Source organism: Myxine glutinosa, chromosome 5 (assembly GCF_964187855.1).
Source record: "Myxine glutinosa chromosome 5, kmMyxGlut1.1, whole genome shotgun sequence".
Classification (NCBI taxonomy): Eukaryota; Metazoa; Chordata; class Myxini; order Myxiniformes; family Myxinidae; genus Myxine; species Myxine glutinosa.
The window spans coordinates 198479933-198501812 of record NC_136265.1 but is presented as its reverse complement, the minus strand read 5'-3'; the positions used below and the strand labels follow the sequence as shown (position 1 = coordinate 198501812).

General features: G+C 42.8%; 1 protein-coding gene across 2 annotated transcripts in view; it reads left to right on the top strand.

Annotated features, from left to right (window-relative positions):
• LOC137416815 (diacylglycerol lipase-beta) overlaps positions 1 to 21880 on the top strand; it is an 89987-nt gene that overhangs the window by 46469 nt on the left and 21638 nt on the right. For both annotated transcript variants that reach the window (XM_078779334.1, XM_078779333.1), the window contains exons 7-9: positions 1009 to 1139; positions 9903 to 10032; positions 12962 to 13045. In XM_078779334.1, the coding sequence (XP_078635460.1) occupies positions 1009 to 1139; positions 9903 to 10032; positions 12962 to 13045 (345 nt within the window). The remainder of the gene's footprint in view (positions 1 to 1008; positions 1140 to 9902; positions 10033 to 12961; positions 13046 to 21880) is intronic.

Here is a 21880-nt window from a genome sequence, read left to right as displayed (position 1 = left end):
AGTAATACCTGTTTGTATTTATCACATTGGCCTCACTGTGGAGAATCACCAATACAATGAACGGCTTGATAGAAACGCAAGCTTTGCTTGTGCCACACTTTTGCCACACCCACACCAAGCATGTGCCAGCCAACAGAATTTTCCCGTACTGAAGTTGGAGCTCCAAAGCTGTTGGACTGCGAGGCCCACATAACGGCCTCGTATCGAAAGAGAATCTCACCAAGCAATATAACAATGTGATGTGACTCAGCAAAGCATCTTCATAAGTCTCTTCTCCTTGAACTGCTTCTGTCTGTCGACACCCTCCCTATCGCTAGCAACCGGCTGCTGAAGGGAGAATCTTCCATGCATGACGTCCACAACACTAGTCAACTGGCCACCATCTTTGTTCTGTTCTGTCTGGCTAGCAATGTCTCATTTGTGTGTTTTTGTGGCCGTAGGCCTCATTTATCAAGGGCCAGTCACACAGCTGCCCTGTTGTCCAAAGCCTCTACCTATCAGGGCCAGTCTCCACTTTCCTGGACAAATCCCTGCCTTGCCATTCAGCCATGTTATTTTCCGACAATAATGAGGGATGTGTGTACCCCTGTGTACAATCACGGTGTGTACCCCGGTTTAGAATAGGTACACCGTATCCCTGCGCATCGTAAGAGGCGACCAAGGGTTGGCGTCAGGAAGGGCATCCGGCCATAAAAACATTGCCTCAAACAGGGAACCATGATTGTCATGGGGCCTGCAAGGCTAACCCCCGCTCAAGCGGGGAAAATGGCCTTAAAACGATCATTCATTCATTCATTCAATGAGGGAGTTGCGAGTAACATGTCGCTTTACTCTGATTAATTAACTTAGTTCGATTTCTCTCCACTTTACTAAAGTAACATTGCAAATGTTTAACCATCCTATGACAAAATAATCGTATTTGTGCACGTACTGAATGCTAAGTCCTAAGCAGTACGTTTGTTTTATCAGTCGTGCTGTGATTGCTTTATTGACATTTATTTCTCCAAGATGCAAGAATTGGGGCCCGAGCTTCTGAATGCAAAATACTACGTGAAGTTTGCCAGCGCTGCATACGGCTGGCCCTTGTACATCCTGCAGCATCCCATCTCCGGACTGCGCTTGTTTTGTCGCCATTCCAGGCAGGCATTCTTTCCTCCCAACCTCTGGAATTCTTCACATTTTCTGTTTGTGCATTATGCTTTTCCTGTGTATGTTGGATCACATTCCCAATGATAATTAATTCATGCTTAATTATCTGTCATCTAATATGTCTTCGTTGTCGAACAGGTTGGTACAGAGGTCGTATATTTACCTTTGAGCTGCCATGCCTTGGATTTATACAGGAAGGGTGTTTTTTTGTTTGTTTTTTTGTTTTTTGTATACAAGATCGAGGCTCGTGAAAAAGCGAACATTAATCACACAGAAAGACAAACCGACACATAAAACATATAACATCGGGAGCGGTAGCCAAGATGAGGAGAGAGGGGGAAGGACACAAACACAACATTTGAGAGCAGGGACCGAGAGACATGGAGACATCGAGAGATCTGAGAGAGGGCGAGGGCTTTGGGGGAGGGGGCATGGGAAGGGGGCGGTGGGAGAGGTATAAAACATATGGACACTGCCAGGACTTCCAGGAAAGAAGTTGGAATTTCAAACAAGGTGGATCTGGGGTGAATTAGCGGGGGTACAAAAGATCAAGGTTTTGGATGGGGGAAGATAAGAGATGGTGGTGAACAGCTGTTTTAAAGACCTGGAGGGAGGAGTGGGATTGAAGAGAGTGAGGGAGTTTGTTCCAGAGGCGGGAGAAAAGAGGAATGAAAGAGTGAAGGTGAGCAGAGAGCCGAGATTTCGGCAGTTTAACCATCAGAGGGTTGCTGGCAGATCTTGTGCGACCTGTAGGAATATTTGGGGGACAGAGCACAGAGAGAGCTGGGGGTGCAAGGCCGGAGAGGAGTCGGTAGAAGACAGAAAGACCACCTACCTGCCTGCGGTGAGTGAGTGAAAGGCCCTCAGAGATAGCTTCATCGCGGGAGATTCCAATAATTCTGAAAGCTTTGGTTTCAACAGCGTGAAGCCGAGCTAGGTGTGAGGCAGGAGCACCGGCCCATAGGGGAGAACAGTATTCCATTGAGCTGCGGATGAAAGCCTTGTATGTGTTGAGGAGCTCAGGTGTGCCGAGGAAGGACTTCGCACGACGGAGGATGCCCAGTCGGCGACTGGCTTTGGAGGCCAGCTTGGAAATGTGGTTTTCCCAAGAAAATCATGGCAGATAGTGAGACCGAAAAGCTTGAGCGACAGAACTTCTTGGAGAGGATTGTTGAGAAAGTAGATGCGAGGGTTGTCCAGTCGATCTTTTCGGAGAGACATAGTAAGAGTGTGAGATTTGACAGGATTGAAAGACATGTTCCACTTGTTTGACCAGTCTGTGATTTTGTCCAAGTCTTCAGAGAGTGAGGAGGCTGCAGACTGCCGATCTGAGGGAAGAGGAATGGAGCGGCAGAGAGTGGAGTCATCAGCAAAGAGATAGAGAGGATTTTCAAGAGAGTCAGAGAGATCATTGATGAAGACCAGAAAAAACACGGGGCCCAGAACACTGCCTTGGGGAACTCCAGCCTGAACAGGAAGAGGAGATGAGAGAAACCCATTCAGGGCCACATGTTGACGACGACTAGAGAGGAAGTCCGCCAGCCATGCGTGGAGATTTCCGTGGATACCAAAGGAGGAGAGTTTGGTGAGCAGAGCGGGGTGCCAGACCGTGTCGAAGGCACGTGATATGTCGAGGGAGACAGCTCTAATTTCCTGTTTGGCATTGAGGACCTCCATCCATTGTTGAGACAGCAGAAGCAGCATGTCCAGAGTAGAGTGACCTGGTCTGAAACCAAATTGATGATCAGAGATCAAGCCATTGGAGAAGAGGAAAGATTTCATATCCGAAGCAATGATGGATTCCATGACTTTGCTGATAATTGGGAGAAGGCTGATTGGTCTGTAGTTGCTAGGATCTGTTTTTGCACCTTTTTTGTGCAAAGCGGTGATGTTGGCTGATTTCCAAGCAGATGGCAGTTGACCTTGAGCAAAAGAGGGTGAAGAGAAGAGAGAGAGGGTGAGATAGAGCGGCAGAGCAGGATTTTAGGACCCGTGGGCTGATGCCGTCGGGTCCAGTTGCAGAATCAGAGTCGAGGGTTGACAGAAACTTTTCCACCTTGTCAGGAGGAAAGGACACGGAGTCCAGGAGCAGCAGGGTACAACTGGGTATGGTGGGTACAGAGAGGGATGGGTTTGGGACACAAGATTTAGAGGCAAACACAGAGTTGAGGCATTCAGCTTTTTCACGTGCGGAGTCAGCTGTGTAGCCGTTTGAGGTAAGGGAGGGGATGGAGGGGGAACAAACACCAGAAACGGATTTGACCAGACGCCACCAGGATTTGGAAGAGGGAGACAGATAAGAGAGTTCGGTCTTGAGAACGGAGAGATATTGTTTCCTGGCTCTCCTGAGGGTGGACACACACTTGTTTCGGGCTTTGTGAAAGGAAATGAGATTTCCTTCCGTTGGATTTGCTTTCCAGGAGACGAAGGCAAGTTGTTTCTGGGCAACAGCCTCACCACAAGATTCCGTGTACCATGGACGGGAGGAAGGGTATGACAACTGAAGACGAGATGGGATAAATCTGTGCATGAGAGAGAGCAATTTACTTTGGAAGAATTCCCAGGATGAGTTGATGTCAGAGGTGGTAGAGATGGGAGACCAGTCCAGATGATTGATGGCTGCTTGAAGACCGTGCCAGTTGGCCTGAGTGAAATGCCAGACTCGTCGACGCTGAGCAGGCTCCCTGAGGATGGTCAGAGAGATGTCCACTTTAACAAGGACATGATCAGATGATCCGATTGGAGCAGAAGAAGAGCAGACATTTTCAGGGAAGTTAGTCATAACCAAGTCCAGAAGAGAAGATGTTCCGTTGACTGAGATCCGGGTCGGGAAATTGACAGATTGTGTCAGTTTGCTGAGTAGCCATGGCTGGTGAGAGAGGTACCCACACCCAGCCAACTGGCATGATGACAGTTGAAATCACCACATATGAGGAAGAGAGAGTTGGGATGAGTAGATAGAAGTTGGTCCATATTATCAGACAGCGAGATGTAGATGGTCATCACTGTTTGGTGGACGGTACAACACACATATGAACAAGAGGTGGGAGCGAAGGGGAAGCCGTAGCCAGAGGTATTCCTGGGGGTGAGGTGGAGAGAGTGCAGTGCAGGGTGAGTGAGGAAGAGAGTTTTTGATAAAGATAGCAACCCCGCCTCCAGGATGAGGCTCAGGTCTATCATACCGGAGGAGGGAGTAGCCCGGGAGAGATACTAAGGAATCAGACATCATAAAGGAGGAAAGTTTCTGTTAAGCAGATCACGTCTGGTTTGACAGAAGCAACCTGTATGGAGAGATCAGTTAAGTTTGAACGAAGGCCCCGGATGTTTGAGGTCCATACCGTTAATGAAGAGGAAGGGGGAGCATCAGATACAGAACAGGGGGGAGGAGGGGTAGGGTAAGATGTGGAAGAGGTGGAAGAGGTAGGGAGAGCTGTTGAAGGTGTGTCAGAGATTTCAGAATAGCTCGGAGAAAGGGAAGGATGGGGCAGACAAAAGGTTTGATGGTGATTGGGTGAGGCACAATGAGGTGTTATTTGAGGAGGGGGAAGAGCGAGGCAGAAGGTTGGGGGAGATGGAGGTGAGAGTTGGAAGGGGGAAGAAGCGGGGAGGACGCTTTGAGGAGGGGGAGTGAGAGGGGGGAAATTGAGAAGCAATGAGGGTGGGGAGATTTGAAGGGGAGGAGTGAGGGGGGAGTTTGGGAGGGAAGGGACAAGGGGAGGGATTTGAAAGGGATGGGATATGGGGGAGATTTGGAGGGGAGGGGTGAGGGAGGAGTCTAGGAGGGGAGGGGCGAGGGGGCGTCTTGGCGGGGAGGGGTGAGGGGGTAGTTTAGGAGGGAGGGGGCAAGGGGGGAGATTTGAAAGGGATGGTTGATGGGGAAGATTTGGAGGGGAGGGGTGATGGGGAAGATTTGGAGGAGAGGGGTTATGGGGAAGATTTGGAGGGGAGGGGTGAGATTGGATTTTAGAAAGTGTACGATTTATGGGAAACGAACATTTATTGCAAAATGAGTTTCTTGTGACCTTCGAGTTAAAAATACGTTTAAGGACGCTGGATGGAGGATGGAGTGCAGGAGAGTTTAGGGAATGTAGAAAAAAGGCACTATAGGAGATGGATATTTTTTTGGGGATGAATTGATTTGGTGAGCAAGTCGAAAGCAGCCTTTTAAAGAAGAAGAAGAAAAAGGTGTTATAAAATATGACGGAATACATAACTTGAGGGGAAAGTGTAAACATTGAAGGTTAATAACAGTGAAAACTATCTGGGGAAATGGGGGAGAAACACGTGGTCGAAGAACGAACGAACGAATAAGAATGAATAAACGAATGAGAACAGAGAAGGAAATTTTTTTTTTTTTTTTTTTTTTTTTTTTTTTTAGTTGAGATTTACACAAGGAAGTAGGCTATGGGTGAAAAGACTGGGAATACAGAGAACGAAAGTTATTGGATCACAAACGACGGACCGCTGAGAGAAAAACAAAGCCTCAAGGTTGTACAGTGTACACTGTACAAGGCCTCAAGACACGACACGAATTAACACGATTTTCAATACAGGTATGAAAGATTTGCACCGAAAAATCTTCGTCGGGACACAATATACGTACAACACCATAAATAAATACAGTTTTAACGAAAATACAAATGGGAACAATCACTTAACTTGGATTTCAAATCGTTCGCGACGCGGCAAAGGCCTTGCTCGTGACACGGCAAACAGACGATCAATTTATGAAAGATAAACACCGAGAAACAACCAAAGTTGCACACAATAACTTCACACACCGAAAGATAAATACAGTTTCGACAAAATACAATTGTGAACAGACTTAACTTCGAAAAACGTGGAGACCGTGTGGAGCTTCGAAAATCCCTCCCACCGTCTCCGAGATCTCGCGAGATCTCATTGTATGCCTTCCCTCATATGGATGTCTCGTCAGCTAACATTAGTGTGTGGACATCATACCACGGTGTCTTTTCTTGAAGTTGGTGAATTATTTCCGGCACCCTGAACAAATTCCAAATTCTTTCTTTCAGTCGAACATTCCATCTGGCAAGCTGGTTCGTGAGAGACTTAAGCCAAAAACCTTCCTTGACAGACCCCACCAGATATGAGCTGTTATCAATGTTTTGTTTCAAAATATAATCTCAAAGCGCTTTGCAGTGCAAGAAAACTTGATAGTTAAAAATCGACACAAGACAGACAGACAGGGGGGCAGGGAGGGGAGAGGGAGGGAAGTAGAGAAAAAGAGGGGGGTGAGGGAGTGGGAAGGGAGGAGAGCACAACACAAAAAAAATTTGAGGTTGTTGCGTAAAACTTAAAATGCAACGAATTCCATAATTTAGGCCCATATCACCAGAAATCTTCATCCTTGTGCAAGGGATTACTGGAAAAAATTCCCACTCTTTGACCCACTATTAGACATCCTTACTGCTTTGTAATGTGTGAGTAAATCGGAAATATAAGCAGGAGCAACTTTATTTTAACTTTAAATTTATCAACAATATTTTAAAATCTTTTTGTTAACACATTTGGAAGTCAGTGAAGAGTGGATTGGAGTGATGCGATCGGTTTCACAGGCCTGAACCACAAGCGTGGCTGCCATGTTCTGCACGAGTTGTAATGGCTTGAGAGAAGAGGAAGATCAACAACAACAACAACAGGCATTTTAAGGCCATTTTCCCTGCAAGAGCGGGGGTTCGCCTTGCTGTCCCCATGACAATCTTCTCCATGTTGCCCTATTTTGTGCATCTCCCCTTGTTAACACCCTTGCCCGCATTTCTTCTTCGACCATCTTCAGCCAAGTCTTTCTCGGTCTTCCCCGTCCTCTACTTCCTTCTACATTCATTTCCATCACTCTTCTCAACCAGTCACTTTCATCCTTCCTCAACACATGACCAAACCATCTCAAACTGTTTCTCTTCACAGCATCCATCACAGGCTCTATTCCCATCATCTTTCGCAATTCATCATTTGTCTTCCTCTCTCTCAACGATACTCCACACATGCACCGAACCATTCGCATTTCCACCCTTTCCAGCCTTCGTTGCTGCTCTACATTCATGACCCATGTCTCGCTCCCATAAATCATAACACTTCTCACACATGCAGCATACACCTTTCCCTTCAGCTTCAACGACACTCCCCTCCTCGTCAGCACGCCACTCAGTTCCCGATACTTCTTCCATGCACATCTCACTCCAGCAACCAATCCTGAGTCTGATCCACCTTTTCCATTCAGCATGTCTCCTAGGTAACAAAAAATTTTCACACCTTCCAGCTTCACGCCCTCTCAAAGATCCAACTCAACATTTCCTCCATCTGAAGCTCCCTCTGTGCACACCTTACACTTGAATGTAGCTGCCACACTGGTTAATGACCCTCTCAAACCTCTACATTTTTGATGAACCCACTCAGCGCACATTGTACATTGAATGGAATTCACTCCGACACCTTTCCTGCACACAGCACACGGTCACTTCCCAGTTCTTTCCACCTCACCACATGCTTTACCACTTGCCATCACCTTCGTTTTTCCGTTATTCACCTTCAGACCTTTTGTCTCCATACATTCCTTCCACTTGTTCATCTTCTCCTTCAGTCCATCCATACTTTCTGGAATCAACACCAGAACATCTGCATACAACAACACCCACGGTAAACCCTCCTTTACGTTCTGAGCCAGCACCTCCATCACGGCTACAAATAGTAGTGGACTTAGTACCGACCCCTGATGCACTCCCACCTTCAAATCAAACTCACCACTGTTCCCGTCCTTCGTCCTTACAGCTGTGCGCGCTCTTTTGTACATTGCCATCACTACTCTGATCAACCATTCCTCCACTCCTAACTTCCTTAATGCACATGTCGCAACTTCACGTGGAACCCTGTCGAATGCTTTCACCAGATCAACAAACCCAAGAAACAACTTCTTCCTCTTCTCCATGTACTTCTCCTGCAAGTGCCTCACAATAAAAAGCGCATCTGTTGTTCCTCTTCCTGGCATAAATCCAAACTGCATTTCGTCAATCCTCACTTTCTTCCTTATCCTCCTCTCCAACACCCTTTACAAGAAGAGGAAGATCGACTCCAGTAATCATATTGTATAGTGATGAGAGCATGAATCATTTGGTTTCGGTTGTCCTCAGATTTAAACATGAATGCATTTGAGCGGTATTATAGATATGATTATCTATAATACCGTAGAGGACGGGGAAGACCGAGAAAGACTTGGCTAAAGATGGTGGAAGAAGAAATGCGGGCAAGGGGGTTAACAAGGAGAGATGCAGAAAATATGGCAAAATGGAGAAGATTGTCATGGGGACCGCAAGGCTAACCCCCGCTCTAGCAGGGAAAATGGCCTTAAAATGCATGTTGTTGTTGTTGTTGTTGTTGTTGTTGTTGTTGTTGTTGTTGTTGTTATAGATATTATTATATAGAGAAAGGAATTAGATTTGATTATTTTTCATAATATGCGGGATATAAGAAAGTGTCGAATCCATGTTGTGTCATCAGGATTAAGATCCATGGATTAAGAATTTGGATTGTGATCGCCGAGTTTCATCCTCTGAGGGTGTGATTTCATGTTTTTTTGGGGTTTTTTTTTTGAGAAAAGATACGGAGAGAACTATCAACATTATGGTATCAGCCTTAACAGCACTAAGTTTGCAAAAGCTCCTGGACATGCCTGTTTGGTCAAGTGCAATAGTTGGGTATACAATATCTGGATTTTGTCAGCATAGCAATAAAAAAACTGATGTTGAAATTGCATAAAATCACACTATTGGATACAAGTAAACAGAAAACAGCAGTGGTCCAAGTAGTAGTGATGGTTTTATTCAATCAAACATAAACATGGAAAATTCACAGCTGGCGACTGCCTTTGGAGAAATGTGGTTTGCCCAGGAAAGATCATGGCTGATTGTGAGACCCAAAAGCTTGAGCGACTAAACCTCGTCAAGGGGATTGTTAAGAAAGGAGATGGGAGGGTTTTCCAGGTGGTCCTTTCAGAAAGAGAAACTTTTCAGAAAACAAAACAAGAGTTTTGTCTGAATTAAGATGTATTCCAAGTGTTTGACCAGCCTGTGATTCTATCAAGATCTAAAGAGAGGGAAGAAGCTACAGCATGCCGACCTTTAGGATGAGGGTTGTTGTGGCAGAGGGTGGAGTCCTCAGTAAAGGCATAGAGGCTTTTCCAAAGAGGTAGAGAGATTGTTGACGAATATTAGGAGTAGGACGAGGCCCAAAACACTGCCTTGGGGGTACTCCAGCCTTGACAGGGAAAGGAGATGAAAGGGTCCCGTTGAGAGTCACATTTTGGCTGCGAGAGTAGAGGAAGTCGGTAAGCCGTGAGTGGAGTTGGCCTTGGATGCCATAGGCAGAGTGTTTGCAGAGCAAGGTGGGGTGGTTTACCTAAGCTGCCCTGAATGCCCAATACCATACAGGCAGCCAGACGATATTGAAAGCTCGAGATATGTCGAATATTTGAATGTAAAATACCCCGTGGTAGTCCTATGGACCTATGTTTTCATCAAAGCACGGAAATGTAAATTTTAGATTGAATGAGTTTTTATTTTAAACAGTTACATTATAAAAGAGTCATAGTAATATATAATGTCATTGCTATGCTTTTTTTCTGGCTAACTATTATGGAAAATCATTACCATCTTGAAGGTTCCTTCCAACATGTTATATCATTCTGAATAAGACAGGTCATCCATGACGTACTTTGATTTGCCCTACGCTTCACATTCCAGCTGTCGGAGGACAACCCGTGAATACGAGCTTGTTGGTAGTGAGATGCAGTGGGGACGGCACACAGAAGCCATTTTGGGAGTGACTGGGCTACAACCAAGAGACCTCCTCTTTGTCAGCTTTCAAAATGCTGTATGTTCTACTTCGTGTGTGTGTGTGTGTGTGTGTGTGTGTGTGTGTGTGTGTGTGTGTGTGTGTGTGTGTGTGTGTGTGTGTGTGTGTGTTTTTTGTAGTTGCTGCTCCATGCTTCTAAGGGCCAACAAGCCCGAAACTCGTATCTGCGGATGTTCCCTCTCCAGAGTGGACTGGTCTAAACATTGCAAATTAAATTCTTCCTCGTATTTGCTGCAATACAATCCTACGGAGATGTAGAGGGGTGTAGCTTTGCTAAGCTTATGCCTAATAAGTGGAGCCTATGCAACTGTTTAGCTGGAAGAGCCTTTTTAAAATTTAAATAATTACTGCCTGCTCCCAGAACAGTGGAGTGTACAACAGACAGGTTAATGTGTGGCAGGCATTTCCTGTTGGTCAGGATGCATGCAACAATAGCTGGTGTGGCACTTCCTGACACACCACAGTAATTGGGTCTGATCTCGACTGTAATGTATGTATGTATGTATGTACAACCCCTGAAAAATTGTATGTTGCATGTCAGATAGCAGTTTAAGGATTCTCTCGTCGTTCCTTTTCCAAAGAAGGAAAGGAGATCAAAGTGACTGCAGTAATTACCATGGCATTTCACTTCTTGCTGTTTCTGGTAATATTATATCCAAAGTTCTGTTGGCAGGTCCACAGAAAATTGCAGACAACATCCCACCGGAAAGTCAGTGTGGTTTCAGGGCCGCATGCTCCACTGTGGATATGATCTTACCTCTACTTCAGGAGAAGGTAGCTCAGCAGCATCAAGATCCTGTCACTTTCATTGACTTCACAAAAGCCTTCGATACAGTTAACAGACCAACTCTCTGGAATTTGCTGAAAATTTATGATTGTCCTGACATCTTTGTGAAGATCATTCAATAATTCCATGTCGGTATTTTTGGCTCTGTAGTTATTGGGGATACTGTGTCTGATCCTTTCAACATCTCTCACGGAATCAAACAAGGCTGGGTCCTGGCCCCTGCACAGGTTAATCTGTTTCTGTCTGCTGCTCGGACACGTGCCTAAACAGCTCAACACTGGAGTATACATCCGAAACAGACCAGATGGAAAACTTTTCAACCTGGCTAGATCCATTGCCCAATCGAAGACCATAGAGTATTGTGTGTGAGAGTTGCTGTATGCTGATGATGCAGCTCTAGTTGCTTCTTTCTGGCAGACATCAAAAACTTGTTGCCTGTTTTGAAGCTGCAGCAGTCAAATTTAGTCTATCGACGTCAAGACAGAGCTGCTCCATCAGCCACCACTTGGCAAGCCCTTGGAAGTCCACCAGTCCTCATTGACAACACTCTACTTTCGGTGACTTCCAGGTTCACTTACCTTAGGAGTACAGTGATATCTAATAACTCCATCAATGTGGAAATTGGCAATCACATACCACGTTTGGTGGGTTAGACAAGCAATTTTGGTTAGACAAGCAATTTGCACCAAGTGTAAAGTATACCTTGTTCAACCCTTCTGCATTCTTCTGGAGACGCATCAAGAGGCTAACCACTGTACACCTGCGTCACCTGTGCCAAATGATGTGGATCTCCTGGAATGACCACGTCTCAAACATGGAAGTACGACAAAGAGCAAACTTGCCTAGTGTAGAAGCACTACTTGCAACCTCTGAGCATACCTGGACCAGCCATGTAGTTGGAGGAGCATCATTTACCAAAAGCCATCTTCTATGGCGAGCTTCTCAATGGCAAGTGTCGGCATGGACGGTAATGTCTACATTTCAAGGATGTCATAAAAAGGCATCTAAAGACTACCAAAAATCCTGTTTACACCTGGAAATCCACAGGGAGGAATCGCCAGCATCGAGCAGTACCAAATCCAAAGATGCAAGAGTGTCCTACTGAAGTGACGTCAGCCCAACGTGTATCTTCAGCCCACCATATTCTGTGCACACTGTGACAAAAGCATTGGGGCATGAATCGGCCTGGTTTCCCATGTCAGGGCCAAGTACAAGGACTAATCCTCCAACCATTGTGTTATCATCACATTGAAGGACTGCACAGAGAGAGTTCAATCACACCTTTTTGCAAGTTGTCTCAAGGATTGGCCTTCTTTTCTCAAAGTTACAATTGCCTGTCTTTTTTTCTGGCATTAGCTGAGCTTTGGCACCCATGTTCATGCAATCTGAAACACAAAAACACTCATTAGATTGTTTGGCTGGCCTTTCTGTAAATATTTTTTGCAACGCCTGTCAATAATAGACATTGCACGTGACGAAGAAACCTAGCACAAACATTCATTCCACACAGAGCAGAGTATTTGTAAACAGTGTTTGCTCCTGAGATGAAACGTTAAAACATTAACTTCACGTTTCAGTTTGGATTAAGTATTGCACTTTTCGACCTATTTCCAAACATTGCTTTAAACCTACGTTTCACACAAGAATGATGCATTGAAGCACAACATATTATCAGTAGATAAGCAGATATATCTTTGGTAAGAGTTTTGGTCACATCTTGTGTTCATGTTGCACATTAAACACTATGTAAACTTTTGATTGGTAGTATATATATATATATATATATATATGATGCAGCTCTAGTTGCCCCCACCATTGCCTTATTTGTGGGGTTAACGGATGGTAAACTGGGAAGTTGTAGAATTTAATGCAGTTTTTATTTGTTATGGAGTTTTATTCAAGATTATTTATCGTTTCATCTTCTTTTTTTTTTAATTCCCCAACATTTCTCGTTGGCATTGTAGAATAATTGCTTGTTTATCTTAGATGATCTTCAAGTGAATCAAAACGATCACCATATTCGTATTATCGACAATGCCATTTTTCCGACATCCTTAAATCTCACACTTATCACTGGTATTCCAAAAACTGAGGTGAACCTTTGACTCGTATGTAACTACTTAGTTTTTTTTTTGTTTGTTTTGTTTATACAACAATCAGATCTACCAGATACCATTCTTTGTGGCGTTGGATCACGGGAAGAAGAGTTTAATTGTGGCAATCCGTGGAACCCTCTCGCTGCGGGTAAGGACGTCTTTAAGTAGTTCTGTATTATGAATTGCTTAACTGGTATGACTTTATTGGTGTTTGTTGAATCTCGTTCACTCTGAGCAAGCAAAGAGTGTTGAAACGTGGATCTGCCATGGTATCCGACACACATGTGAGAAATACAATAAACACTTTAATCCCTTGTGATTATTTTGATAGTTATAAAAAAAGTTTCTCCAGCCGAAACCCAGCAATGAACATCTCGATTTGAGCATTACTAACATTCACCACCAGATGCACTTTTTTGTCAATAAGTCACTGCAAGCACTCTTTCAGGTCCGACTGTGAGCAGGGCCTCTTAACTTCCTCAAGCACACACCGTTAGAGTGTAAGACGTGTAACAAACTAAAGAAAGGCACTCTTTGTATGATATCTCATCACTCTTTCCATTTACCATACCCTCGGCCTTCAGGTACCCCAGTGTGCTTTCAATACTTGGTTATAAACTTTTGTGGCTTAAACTTGACAATTAGTATCCCTACGCTTTTTTGGGAAAAAACCGGAGCTACATTTTAATTGGCTCCTGTCTCTCTGTCCATTCAACCGTCTGTCTGTCTGTTCTTCCGTTACGCTATCTAATCCTAAACAGTTGTGCAGAAATTCGCCAAACTTGGTATTTATGATCACCTGGCAAAAAGGTGAAGTCGTATCATTTTTGGCTCCGCCCCCTTGGGCCCTCGGGCGGAATCGATATTTAAAATACCATGGGACCCCGCTATTCATGGGGGATACGTTCCTGGAAAATCCACGAATAGAGAGGACCAAACTGCGAATGGGGAGGGAAAATCCACGAATGGTGAGGCAAATCCAGAGAATTTCGACGATAATCTGTGAAGGTCGATGAAAGTCCTGCAAATGGCGAGTTAAGTCCCGCGAATGTCGACGATAATCCGCGAAGGTCGATGAAAATCCCCGCGAATGTATGCCGCGGCATTGTTTCAATGGGGGAAAATGGGGATACGTTATAGGTTCCCAGCAGTTCCTGATTCATCGAGAAAAATTTTTTTAAGTTTAAAATGTTTTCGGTCTGCAAATGCACATGATTACAGTTTCATAAAAAATGCTGACAAATTCAAAAAAAAAAATTACAACACCAGGTACCATTTCCAATTTATTGAAGAAATGCAGGCATTGTGGGTAGCTGTGGGATGGGTGAATACTCTGCACATTTTTTGTTTGGGATGCTATCGGATGATGCCGTATTGAGCCTATCTGCTAATTTCAATAATAGATTTGATGAAGCAATTGCATTTTATAACTCACAGAGGATGACTTGTTTTTGTCGCTGATGGAACCCCCCCCCACCCCCACCAACACCCCCTGCCCCGAAGCCTTTTAATTGTGTAAGATCTCTGATGATGCTTTACCGTAAATTGCAAACTGTAATGAATTTGATGAAGCGTTTGCATTCTATAATTTGCGGGATTGACTTGTTTATACATCTGGTAGGATATCCTGAGAAGCTCGCTTGTAGTGCAGCTAAAATTTGTGGCCACGAAAGCCATGAAAACACAAAGCACGCAAAGCATGTTTATACGTGAATGTATAAACGGTTCATGCTCGTGGCTCGTAGATGTTTTTTTGCGTATGTGCAGCTGCTTTATGCATGGCTGGTGAAAGATGGGTTTTATAAATACCGTATGTCAAGCTAACGGCTCATGAAAAAAAAAAAAAAGTGCCCCTGAAAAACTGTGAATTCGCAGAACACGGCCGCAAATAGAAAAAAAAAACCACGAACTTGCGGGACATTTTTTCCGCGAATAGAGAAACGGTTCACATTTTATCACCCGCAAATAGCAGAACCGCGAATAACGGGGTCTGACTGTACCTAAAAATGCAATTATGGACACATTAAAAACATTTTTAAGTGAAACTTTGTATATGCAATCAAGATTGGGGAATACATAAAATATTTAACAATTTCTTGGATTTGACCCTTGGTTCATGCCCAAGGTCACACAGGTGTCAAACTGGAATTTTTTTTTAACTCAAAATGTGATATTGGGTCAATCGATACCAGTGGAACTTTTTTTTTACTATCTTTAAACTTTGTTTTTGGTTGGAAGAATTGGGATTTGTGATGGTGTGCCTTCAACTTAGTTTTAGTTCTTCCCTGCCAACGTCGTAACCTATTATAAGCAAGTGCTTTTTTAGTGGAGGTTTCTTTTAATGTATGGTTGATGTGCAAAAACCTTTTTCTAAATTAACATTATATTTTTGTCGTGTGTGTGTGTGTGTGTGTGTGTGTGTGTGTGTGTGTGTGTGTGTGTGTGTGTGTGTGTGTGTGTGTGTGTGTGTGTGTGTGTGTGTGTGTGTGTGTGTGTGTGTGTGTGTGTGTGTGTGTGTGTGTGTATATATATATATATAACTGTAAGAAATAGTAGAAACTCCAAAGTACGAGCAGGGCGTCTCATTTGTATTGAATAAATAATCGTTAGATTAAATAAGACGTGGACGTAGCTTCAGGACGTCGATCTTTAATTGTCGACAAGCTTTCGACCAACAAAGGTTCTTCCGTTGAACTTGGGGCTGACTCAGAAGAAGACCTTTGTTGGTCGAAAGCTTGTCGACAATTAAAGATCGACGTCCTGAAGCTACGTCCGCGTCTTATTTAATCTAACGATTATATATATATATATATATATATATATATGTCGACTCCATATGATGAGTGGATACCAGAGATAACGTTACCGTGTGGCAGGCGGTGCTTATCGCTCCCAGCAAGGTGCAGCAGCAGCTGTATGGGACACCTTGCTGGCGGTTCTCCACTGATGATATGAAGGTCGCATAGTGACTGATATATATATATATATAATGTTTGTGGGGTAGTGATATGTAGTCAGGTAAGTTTGCATGTTGTTTTCTCCCTGCCCCAGGAGTTAGGGCCAAGGATTCCACGATTGTACATATTTGCATGGTTGCTTAAGGGGGTAGAACGGTAAGGAGAATAGGTAAGTAGCTTCAGCTCACTTCCCACAGCCCTCCTGATTTATTTCATAGGTTAATTAAGTGTGAAGTGTGAGTCGGTAAGTGGTAAGACTGGGATGGTAGCGCCTGCAATGAAACTTGCGGGGCTATGGTTCCGGGGGGGGGGGGGGGGGGCTGTGTTATGCTTGTGGGGTGGTGATATGTAGAGTCAGGTAGATTTGTGTCGGTATCATGCTCCGGGTGTCGGGTAAGAACCATCACCATGTAATTTTTGTTACGCTGAATGTCGGAGTGAGGTGTATCTTCGTCTCCATTACGAGGAATGGGGCATGTTAACTAGTATAGGGATTATGTTAATTCCCCTGTTCGTCAAACCTCAGTAATTTATCCTTTATCTCTTTTGGCACCGCACCATAGACACGAGTGAGGAAATGCCCATTAATTACACCACACAACAATAAAAACTAACCGGAACCCAAATGACGCACTTGGGCTGACAACCCCGACTTGGCAGACACACATCGCTCGGGCAGGCCGACAGCCATGCCCAGAAGGGCCGTGATTGGGCAGGAGGTTTTGATTGACAGGCGGACTGCGCGTTGATTGGAGGAGAAGCACCAATGATAGAGGTTGGCCGATAAAACGGCATGCTGACTGTCATCTGGGGAGTACAGCCTTGGTATCGGACTTTGGTGGAAGACGGCTGTGCGCGCACATTCCTCTCTCCATTGGGTTTCATCGCGGCGGCCATGTTCCGAGATCTTGCAGTGTTGGTCGGGACGAGGCGGAAGGGCTGGGTTTTACCGACTCGTTTGGGAAACAGGCTGAGCGCCTGCCGCTCGCGACGGCCTGTGAGGCCCGATTCGTGCCAATAGAGCGGCTTGGTGAAAGAGGCAGAGTGCCAAGAACAATGAGCCGTGGTTTCCATGCCTAATTCGTGAGGACGGGCACGGCTGGGGAGCGGGCTCTACGCCTGCTCATTCGCCTAGCGCGGGAGGCCTTCATCGAGGTCTAGCGAAAAAGGGCGCGTCGAGGCCTTTTTCCCGCCAAGGCAGGAGCCGCATCCGGACTGCGCGCTCGGGGCCTGACGATTGCTGACGATGCATTGAGGGAGTTGAGCTAAGTGCCACGATAAACAACACGTTTTTATTTTCCAACATTCTTTTATCCCTTCATCTGTGTTCAAGTCTGTCTGATATGGTGGATCTCGTTTAGGAATTTCGTTTATCGTGTGTTTCTTTGTTACCGGCATTCATTTTAATAAAACCTTTTTCTTTTTGTACATTTTAAATCCGTTTTCGTGTGAGTTATTTTCCGCAGGTTTGAGGACTGCTGGTGGGATCCGTTCAGGTAAGCGCTTGAGCTTCCTCCCCTCCCCTTTTTCTCCGGCGCATATGATAGAAATCCACATTTAATCATCGCCTCCGAGTTAAAGCTTGTGTTTGGCCATCCATGACTCTCCTGGTGTTAACTGGGAGGGAATCACATGACTATATATATATATATATATATATATATATATATATATACTAGCTCGGCTCGGCTCGCTTCGCTCACCTTACCACGCGTCGTTAGAGGAGCGGGCTTGTTTTAGCTGAGGATAATGACTACCTGAGGTGCTCTGTGTTGTCATGCTTTACACCAATCATAATACAAACAATTATTTTGCACAAATTTATTTGTAGTGTTTGTGATATTACATTTTTATAAGCAATTTAAGATGTAAAAATAAAAATTAAAAAAGAACCCCTCAGCACATACATACGGGAGGGGTTGGTACAGATTGGAAGTTTGGGACGATTACACCTAACCACCACGTCATTAAAAACCCCTCACCACCATGTAATTAAAAACCCCTCATAGGCTATGGGCTGTGCCTTCTTTATTCCTCGAGAAATTATTCTTGTGGTCCACTCATGGGGGGGGGAGATGAAATTTGGTTTAAAGTGAAGCTAATATATGTGTCATCACTATTATACCTTATCCCACATCCAGAAGTTGCACATTCGTGAAGGGTGCGGGCTCAAAGTTTTGGGGGTAAGCAAGGAATTAAGGGCATGCATCGTCACTTCAGACCAAAATATTGTTTTTCTACTTGTGTGCTCTGTATATATTTAACCATTTTAAAAATATTAAATATGCAACTGGTGTATTTTTATTATAAATATACACATCTGGGTAATAGAAAAACATAATGTGCACAAAAAAAGAATGAACTGATAAGAAAGGAACTATCAAAGTTGGTATAATTTTATATAAAATGTGTTCTGGACTATTTTGATGTGGAGTGTAATGTTGTGTGATGTAAATATGACGGTAGACTCAACAGATAGTCGGTTGACAGTTATCTACATGGTATTTGTATTTTATTCAGGAGTTACTATGCTTGTGACTCGTACATAGTTTGGAAACATGTGGAGAAACTTTGTATTTGAAAGTTTGATTACACAGGGAACATTTTATGTCCAGTAGCCTGTTTTGCGAATGAATTATGATTTTTTTTTTTTTTAAGCTAATGCCCAATAAGGTCTGGTTTACAATACATACATATTGCATCAAATGTTATATTTTAAATACTTTTACAATTTAAATATTGTTTTACTTCACATGTATATCGCGTATAAAAACATGGCTAATTTAATACATGGTAGCTGACTGCTCAACTTTATTAGTGGTTAGAACTTATGCAGCCCCCCCCCCCCCCCCAATCAAAAGTAATCAAAGATATCTGATACAAAACAGCAAATTGTGCCTTGTCTTGTACATTAACTTGATTTTTTAGTACATGTATAGTAGAGCCATAATTTTTCCAAAGTTAAAATTCTGTTTTGGTAAAAAGTGTATTTTCAAATTTCTTCGGTCAATAGCAAACTGCATGTTCACCTGGGTCAAAACATGTATTTTGTTGTATATTTTGACAATTTGGACTGATTCAAGTGTAAAATCCAACAAATTGTGTCCCTAAAGCAAATTTAAGTTACATAATTTTTGATTAAGTTGTTTAAAAAAGCATAGCATTGTTTCCTGGTATAACAGAATAATTAGGGCTCTAATGTATAGGCATTACAATTGAATTTTCCTAGTATCAATTGAACATGTTATGATTTGTATTTATATTAACATTTACAATATTAATATTTTCTTGTTATAGAGTCAATCAATTCATGATTTGTATAATACATTTACATGAAGAGTGATTTTCTTGCTGTAAAGTCAATCAATAAACTTGAATTGATAAATGAATCGATGACTTGAATAACATTTTCTTTTTCTTTTTTACAGTTTTTACAATTCATCATTTGTATGTACATCTACTAGAGAAGTAAAACTTGGAAATCAGAAATCCATAAAATCTGAAATCTGGCTATCAATATCTCATTGATCCACAAAAAAAATACAATCTGGCATCTCTACTTGTTAAAAATAAATGAAATATTTACAAAATGTATACATGTACCTGATCCGTCATACATGTAGAGTGAATACGTTTACAAAACTTTGTCATGTATGACTATGAATTGTCAATGTACATGTGGGGTTTGGATAACATTTTGACAATGAACATAACTCAAAACCCCCTGATCTACATATGTAACAACTTTACCTCAATTTTAGAATTCCTTGCATCACCTCCCATTACATGTAGTGATGTAGATCAATGTCTACTTTTTTAAAAAATCCAAACATTTGCTTTTAAGGTGCATTTCATGATTCTAGCATCATCTTTGATGTATGGTTCAGTAGATATCCAGGAAAATGGCTTATTACCTAAAATGCAGTTGATTCAAACATTGAATTTGAATTACTACAGTTAAATTAAGTGCCTCATAGGCCACTGCAGTGTGTTGCAATTTCTGTCTGCCTACAGACAGAAATACCAATCGGACAATGTTTTTATCAAACGACCGAATCTGCAAGAAAGGTTACGCATTCAGATATTATGTAGTCCGAGGTTTCTGATAATATAAAAACTCAACTTTTTTGGAGTAAGTGAATATATGAGGCTGTGGATCATGAAATGGCCACTTAATTTTTGAGAAAATTCAAGAAAACATCTTCAGAATAGGGCGCCAACCCAGCATTTCTAAACCCATTGCTACATGTATCACATGTTTCTTTGGTTGTTACAATATCTTTTAAAATTACAATCAAATACATTTCATTCACAGTAGAATATTAAGTTTTGACTAAAATATGTGTACATGATTTCCTTCCCCGTTTCTGCTTCGAAGAATCGGTAAAATACTGGTAGCATCACCGATGAAATCCCGCGTCTTCGGGCATAGGAACGTTAATGTAGCTGCCATGTTCTTGCACAAAACACATCGCTATTTCAGCCCGATTTCCGACTAGATTTTGCCAAATACCAACACTACATAAAAATGAAGCCCACGAAGATTCGATGAAGGGTCTTATATCTTCATCAGTGACACCAGGATCGTGGCAAATACACTTTAAATTGAGAGAAATTCTTTCCCTTTCCGCAGCCATCATGCCACTTACGACACATAATTATATGCGATTAGCTGTTTGAGGACGTCGGACGTGACCCAAAAAATCGCGGTTTACGTAAATCGGCAATGAAACATCAATAGCTGCCTTTGCCGTAGTCTTCCCAAACAGCGTTCCTTATTGGATAAACAAGAAGACGCTACCGAAGACGTTACTTAAATAATATCTCATTGGATGAAAGCTTGCAGGTCGTTCAATACTATTTAGAATTGTAAGTCGGTTATATTTCACTAATTGTGCTAAAATGTGCATATTATATTCACGGGATAAGGTAAAATAGGTAATTTCTTAATTATTTCTTAATTTTAAACTGTTTTTTATGTCCCCCCCCCCCCCCCCCCCCCCCGAACTGGGCCACAAGACTGAACGATACGAGCGGACATCCCATAGTCTATCACCACCACGTAATTAAAAACGCCTCACCACCACATAATTCAAAACGCCTCACCACCACATAATTCAAAACGCCTCACCACCACCACGTAATTCAAAACGCCTCACCACCACGTAATTCAAAACGCCTCACCACCACGTAATTCAAAACGCCTCACCACCACGTAATTCAAAACACCTCACCCCCACCATGTGATTCAAAACACCACCGCCACGGAAACAAAAGTTTGAGGGAGTAGTTCAGTGACAACAGACACTGCCCAGATATTATAGATAGATGACTGTACCTGAGTTGCTGTTTTGTCATGGTTAATGCCAATCATAATACAAACAATTATTTTGCACAAATGTATTTGTAATATACGTGATATTACATTTTATAAACAATTGAAGTTGAAGATTTAAGTTGAAAAAAAAAAAACATTTTTCAAAATCTTTCAAAAACAGTACCCTCAGGACATACACACGGGAGAGATAGGTGCTTGCCAGAAGTTTGGTACAATTTCACAAAAGTTTGAGGGAGTAGTTCAGTGACAACACAGACACTGCCCACATATGTAGATATATAGATAGATGACTGTACCTGAGTTGCTGTTTTGTCATGGTTTACACCAATCATAATACAAACAATTATTTTGCACAATGTATTTGTAATATACGTGATACGTGATATATACGTGACATACCCACGGGAGAGATAGGTGCCTACCAGAAGTTTGGTACGATTTCACAAAAGTTTGAGGGAGTAGTTCAATGACAAGACGAGACAGACACTGCACAGATATGTGTACAGACACTGCTCGTATATATATATATGTATATATACTGAAACGCAAAAGAAACTTACCACCTTTGAAACCTTTAAATATCAACAATAACACTGCGTGTAGTAAATGTGTGAACTTATTTGTGGACAATAGTGTCCTCACTGTCAGACAAAACGGTCACGGATGGTCACTTGAACCTTCAATGGTC